The sequence below is a fragment of the Hakea prostrata genome, chromosome 4, assembly GCF_041222555.1.
Source record: "Hakea prostrata isolate BN-2017 chromosome 4, UWA_Hpros_2, whole genome shotgun sequence".
NCBI classification, from domain to species: Eukaryota; Viridiplantae; Streptophyta; class Magnoliopsida; order Proteales; family Proteaceae; genus Hakea; species Hakea prostrata.
The window spans coordinates 43,518,562-43,525,573 of record NC_142603.1 but is presented as its reverse complement, the minus strand read 5'-3'; the positions used below and the strand labels follow the sequence as shown (position 1 = coordinate 43,525,573).

Genomic DNA, 7,012 nt, shown 5'->3' with positions numbered 1-7,012 from the left:
TTCAAAATATATAAGATTATTTTAAATAGGTTACACAATTATGATTGATGACAAAAGAAAAAATAATTTTGGAAAGCAGCTGAATATTATTGTTTCTAAAGAAATTTCTGTGAGACAAAATTCTCCACTTCTCCATCTATTCTTCTATTTAGCCTTGTTTTTTTTTTTTTTTTGTCGTTTTGGGTTTAATGAGGCTTTTTGTCTTCTGCTGAAATGAAAAATCATCAATGGCGTCATAAAATAGATCATACCAGCTATTAGTAGTTGGTCTTCAGGCTTCAGCTATTATGACATAATCATATAAAAAATAAAAACAAGAGTCTCAAAAGGGACCAAACACATATCATAGAACAACTTTGTCATTTACATTATTTCATAGAATCTGATTGTTACACAAAAGGAACCACACTTGTAATTTGAAAGGGAAAAAAATCCACTAAAAGATCCAGCGGTATATCAACCTAAAGATCAATAAAAAATAGGCTATGTGATTACAAGGTATCAGTGACAATCCTCAGTAGAAACTTAATGGGTGCCCTCAATTAGCATTGTGCATGTCTTTCTCTTCTTCTTCTTCAGAACTTGAAACAATGCTCTTTATTTGCGCAATACTTCTCATTGTCCTCACATACCATAAGGCACAAAGAAGATAGAATATCAAATTTATGAAGCTTAAAATAGCGAGAAGCGCATAGAAATAGTATAGTTTGCCATAGTTTATGTTACTGGTTAGCCATCCAATGCCGGGCTGGGTTCCTGACACACTTTGAACTATGGTAACCAAGAAGGTACTGACAAAAAACCCAATTCCCACAGTAGAGAGGAAAAGTCCAGTGCTCATTGATTTCATTCCTTTTGGAGATCTTGTTATGAAGAAATCAAGTTGACCACTGTAAGTAAATGATTCAGCTACGCCAACAAAAAAGAACTGTGGAATCAATACATAGAATTTCATAGGTAGAGTTGGGACAGTGGGACCCACAACTCTAACCACAGCCAACCTTTGTGCCTCCACAATTGAAGCAATTGTCATGGCCAAAATTGAAAAGACGATACCAACGGCTATTCTTTGCAAGTGGGTGAAGCCTACAAGTTAAAAAGAATGAAACCATATTAATTAGTTTTTGTTAGAATTCTTTCTATCTTTCTTCTTCTTGTTCTTCAAAAAAAGTATTGTTGCAAGTAATGGGCTTTAAAATATGGAAGTATAGCTTAATATGTAATTTATTAACCTACCATGTTTTCCTTTCCACCACTTCATCAATCTAATGATCACTTGGTCATAGAAAGCAGCTCCAATCAATATGCCCAATATGTAGAAGGTACTGAAAGAGCCTGCTGGGATTTTAAAATTGCCAATTGAGCTGTCCATTGTTGAAGCTTGTTGCACAGAGAAGGTAAGCACCTGTGAATGTATGCACCAGAAATAAATTGTGGAAGCCCAAATTGGCAATAGTCTAACCATCATCTTCACCTCCTCTATTTTTGTCACTGAACAAAGATTCCATCTGTTTTGAATCACTGAACCATTGCTCCCATAGTCCTCTTTGTTTAAAATTGCAGCCTTGTCCAACCAACTATTTGAAACACAACAAAACCAATTAAAAATAGGAATGGTTTAGCTTTGCCATATATGTGTTTGATAATCTACATATTTGCAACTCTGTATACTTACCGAAATTGGTCTGTGTGATGGATTCTCGCAGCAATGTCAGTTGAGTCTTCATACAAGGTATCAACATTGCTAGGATATTCAAGTTTCCTCTTCCTTAGGGCAGCAGCTATAACGTTGAGAACTTGAACAATGGGGCTTCCCGAGCATTCCCTATACCTATACTTTGTAGTCCTTGATAGATATATTAGTGTTCCAACAAAGAAAAAGATAGAACAAAGTCCATATCCCCAACTCCGAGAAACATAGTCTTGTACGTAGATTCCCAAGGTGACTCCAAGTATAGTTCCAAGACTAATGACAAAATAAAATCTACTAAAAAAGTAGTCCATCTTAGATTTTTCCTTCTTATCATTCTCATCGAATTGATCAGTTCCAAATCCTGATACATTAGCTTTAAGTCCTCCTTGACCCAATGCTATCACATATAGAGCAAGATTGAGAACTCCAACTTGAAACCCATTTGCTGGTATGCAACTACTACTATTGAGAGGGCAAGCAGGTGGACGTAGTCCTGGGACAGCGCATGAGATTGATAAAATGGCTGAACCCTGAAATATTGAGATAACATATATTACTTCATATACAAAAATATGAACTGCAATTTGAAAAGCATACATGTAAAGTAATTATAGATGGTTTCAATCAAAAGAATCAGTGAGCTTGGATGTAAAGGGTGCAACTACTGTTGTGGGATGGGTGCTTGGTTTCTTTGTATAACATGATCAGATATATATGTTGTACTATTTTTCGCTTTTAATATAAATTAAATTTTAGCAAAAAAAAAAAAAAAAGTTTTTGCTCTTTTTCTGTCACTTACCACAGCAAGGATCACTGCAGAAATGGCAACTGTCCAATATCGGCCTAAGAAGGTGTCTGCCACAAAACCACCAAGCAAACACAAGAGATATCCTGTGCCGGAAAAGTTTGATACAATATTTGCCGAAGTTGCACTAGGAAGATGCAAAGTGGGACCAGTGTAAGTCACGAGGTTGGCTGCGATTTGCATGGTAGTAAACCTCTCGCATGCCTCAGCAACTACACAAGTTTTGATTGTTAGTAAAATGAATATATATATTTTAAATTCACATTAGCAATGAATAACATTCTTTGGTACCTAGGATAGAAGCTGCGGACAACCATCCTCCAGTTTTGGTCTTATCGGCTGGTCGACCCTTGTAGTCTATTGCATGGAAGGTTTTGGAACTCATCTTCCTCTGCTAGGAAGTATAAAACAAGATTACTTAGAAAATAGTAAAATCACTTAACCTAGAATGAAGTCAATGGAAATTCTCTCAAACAAGCAATCCAATTCGATGGAAATTCTTTTGATGGTCTATAGATCTCAAAGTAGGCAGATTTATTTTCCTCGAGAAACTACCATATGATTTAAAAAACAAAAATGAAGAATTGAAAAAAATCAGAGACTATTTGGAAACTGTTTTCTATTGATAAAAGAAGGTGACTCCTTTGAATGCATAAGACTACTTGGTGAAGTGCTTTCTATCAAAGAACGTTACTGCATGCATGCATGAAACCTAATAAGTATCTCTCTTTTAAATGGTTTGATTCATAGAGTGCAACATTGTCATTTTAGAGAGAGAATGGTGCAGGTGTAGGGTTAAGAAATAAATAATAACAATAATAATTATAATAAAAAATAAATAAAAAGAAAAAAAAAAGTTAAAATTTTAAATCAGTTTTGCAAAATGACAAACACACAACAGAAAAACAAAAGAGATGATCGATCGATCACCTGAGACTTTGAAGAACACCCACAGTTTTCCTTGAGTGAATCTTTCTACAGGTTTCTCTTACAGGGACGAAGAGTCACTCAGCTCTTTGTTGGCTTTCCATGGAACCTTGGTAACGTATTTATATCACTCAGAATGATTTAGAACACAAGCACTGGCACGCCTGTAGTTACCAAAGCCAGCAAATATCACCCGTGTTTCATGTTGCATGTTTGATATTTCATAAGAAAGGGACCTTATTCATTTTGGTTATCTTGTATCTAGATTTTTTTAATTTTATCTTGATTTTCTATTCGGTGCAGATGCTGAACTAAGATTAGAGTGGGAGGAGTAGTAGGATGGTTAGGAACCTGCTTCTCAGTGGAGAGGTCATGGATTCACATCGTCTGTAATTCCTTTCTCTACAATTCCCTATAATTCTCTCATAGGATTGTGCCATGTGGCATTTAAGTAATCCAATGGTTATCCAATTTAAACTAAATTTGTATTTTATTTAAACTCACCCATAAATTTGAATTTAATTTCAACTCTAGTTTGTTGGATAACCATTGGATTACTTAAATGCCACATGGCACAATCCTATGAGAGAATTACAGGGAATTGCAGGGAAAGGAATTACAGACGATGTGAATCCTAGGGATCTTTTTTTTGGTACAAAGGCGCTTTTTATATATAGGGATAGGGATATTACATATGCCGCCGGTAGGAGTTGAACCCATGACCTCTGGATTCACATCGTCTGTAATTCCTTTCCCTGCAACCCCCGTAATTCTCTCATAGGATTGTGCCATGTGGCGGATTTAAGTAATCCAATGGTTATCCAACAAACTAGAGTTGAAATTAAATTCAAATTTATGGGTGAGTTTAAATAAAATACAAATTTAGTTTAAATTGGATAACCATTGGATTACTTAAATGCCACATGGCACAATCCTATGAGAGAATTATAGGGAATTGTAGAGAAAGGAATTACAGACGATGTGAATCCATTAGGGTGTGTCCTGGGTTGAACCACTATTGAATATCTAGTCTGGGTTTGACTGGATCCAAACTCAAGCTTAGAATATGCAGCATTTTATTTTTCAAATGAAAAAATATTTAATATCTTTCGGGAAGTATTTTCCTTATAGACAGTGGTGGGGCCACGTTGGGGTTGGCCGGCCATGCCCCCACTTTTTAAAAAATTTTAATTATTTTATTTATTTTTCTTAATTTTTTTTCTTCTTATATGTGAAATATCAATTTCTGTCTTCTAAAATATTAGAAAAAAAATTAAAGGTAAAGATAATGGGTATAAACGTCATCCTCAATAATTATCCAATGGTTATGATGAAACCCCCTACAAAATAAAATTTAGTTAAAAACTAATTCATAATCCTTAACGTCTTTCTCTATTTATTTTCTCTTTCCATTTCTATTTATTTTCTCCTCTTTCTTCTTTCTTCAAACATGGTTTAGGGAGATTTTGAAAAAATTAAAGTTAAGAAGATTTATTTCGTTTATGATTTGAATTTATATGGTATCTCTTTCTCGATTTTTTTCTTTTTGTTATTCTTTCTATTTGATTTTTATATTGTGAATTAAATATCTAGAATTTGTAAAGTAGTCAACTACCATGATTCGTTTGGTTTGCATCTAGCCTTATACTATTAAAATCATCTTCTTCTTTTCTTCCCCTTTAATGTTGATTTTGTAAGTTTATAAGATTTTTTTAATAAAAAACATTAATTAAAACTAAAAAAATATTTTATAAGATATTTGTTTGTTAGCTATCCTTATGTTTTAATTTACCTTCTTTTTTTTTTTGGTAAATAATTTACTTATATTTTTGTAAGGGTAAAAATGTCATTATTAATGATTATCTATATTTTTAATATGTGAAAACCATGTCTAAATATGATAATATAATTCAAAGTTGGGATCTTTAGTGGCTCCCACATAGAACCGTACAATGTGTTGTGAAAATGCATTAGTTCTTCCCTGATGGGGAGATGATCGGGCTCTCATTATCCAACCCCCCTCCCCCCTTAAATGTTGAATCCTCGCTCCACCCCCGTCTATAGAAAAACAATAATTAGATACTATTGTATTAAAGTTTTTAATGTTCAGAAGATGGGCATCGGCAAAATGGTAAGATAACTCTACGATACAGAGGTCAAAACTAATATATCTATTACACATTTACCCCTCCTCAAAATCCTTATATGAACAGAATCTTGTCACTTTATTTTCAAATGATAATTAGTGATGCCTTTGTATTATAGTGAAACTATATATTAAATCTTGTAATTTATGAAATTACTATTGATCCCTTCCTTTTTTATATATAGATTTAAGTAATGTTAGGAGTTCTTGCCAAAAAAAAAAAAGAAGGGAATGTTAGGAGTTAGTGTGCAAAAATTATTTTATCTTTTTTAAAATTCAAGTGTTAATGCAAAAAATCCAGTATACCTTTCATTAAAATGATATATTTATAAGAATATCACGTTGCCGTCATTTGCTATGTCATGGACAAGCTATAAGCTTTAGCTTTGACTCCAATATGGGGAAACATCACAAGAGGTAAGTCTTTTTTACCTATTATATATTAGGAGTAGAAAAGTAATTAATTTAATTAAATATTAAATCAATACTAACAACTACTTAGGTTTGATTTGGGCATTTAAAAACATTGAAAAAATAATAATATGTTATCCATTAACAAACGATTCTTAATGGCAAGAAATAATATCAAAAGTCGTAAAGAACTCTAATGTAAAGTGAAGATAACTAAAACCCGACAGAATGACGGCTACTTTTCACGCTCAATATAGGTTGCTACAGTTTGAACTTTGGGGTGATACTGACTAAGTTCGTCCCATCATTTTTTCAGAAGACCCAAATGCTCAACAAACGACTTATTTGGTCCTTGAATAGTATAAGCAATTTAAACTTGAATTTAAAAAATGTGAAAAGCATTATTTGCATTCTCATACATTGATTTTAAGGAATCCTATAAAACCTTTCTAGATTTGGCATAGGCAAAAATTTCATAGATGTAAGGTTCCATAGAATTGAAAAGCCAAGACATAACAAGATGATTAGAGGCTTGCCACTCAACATATTTAGCATGAGTTGAAGCTAGAGCCACCGAATCGCTAGTAATGAATCACAAGTTTAACCGACCTCTAAGGTTGGGCTTTTAACCGCTATATTAATCCACCATTGGCCATTCAACTTATCTTCTTGGGGTTGATTATTTCGTCGCTTTAAACAATGAATGGTGGAGGAACAACCATAAGTATGGCAATTACAATCATGGCATGATATAATCAAATCTGCCATAGATGGTCTTTCCTCAATATGGTAACTACAATCATTATTTGATACGGTCAAATATGCCATGGGTGGCCTTCCCTCAACATGGTAGCTACAATCATCATATGATTTGGTCAGATTTGTCATCGTTGGCCTTTTCTCAACATGGTAATTACAATCACTATGTGATAGGGTCAAATCTAGCTCCTACAGTTGGGCCTTTCCTCAACATTTCTGTGAAACTCATGGTTAGGGAAGGCAATAGAGCTTTTGAATCCATGTTGTGTGG

General features: G+C 33.7%; 1 protein-coding gene across 1 annotated transcript; it reads right to left on the bottom strand.

Moving 5' to 3' along the window:
- Positions 1–538: 538 nt before the first annotated feature.
- On the bottom strand, positions 539–2,856 carry LOC149018990 (protein NRT1/ PTR FAMILY 6.2-like). The gene is made up of 5 exons (XM_089154038.1): positions 2,790–2,856; positions 2,493–2,710; positions 1,676–2,223; positions 1,237–1,577; positions 539–1,086 (listed from the first exon to the last, which is right to left on the bottom strand). Exons 2-5 carry the CDS (start codon positions 2,679–2,681, stop codon positions 539–541), a joined length of 1,626 nt encoding a protein of 541 aa, XP_089010164.1. The 5' UTR covers positions 2,682–2,710; positions 2,790–2,856.
- Positions 2,857–7,012: the final 4,156 nt, after the last annotated feature.

Excerpts from the sequence above, each read along its gene's own strand:
- LOC149018990 (XM_089154038.1), bottom strand. The coding sequence starts at position 2,681 with ATGCAAATCGCAGCCAACCTCGTGACTTACACTGGTCCCACTTTGCAT. Across the intron at positions 1,578-1,675 it reads CATCACACAGACCAATTTCG|TTGGTTGGACAAGGCTGCAA; the intron begins GTAAGTATACAG and ends TGTTTCAAATAG. Across the intron at positions 1,087-1,236 it reads GTGGTGGAAAGGAAAACATG|GCTTCACCCACTTGCAAAGA; the intron begins GTAGGTTAATAA and ends TTTAACTTGTAG.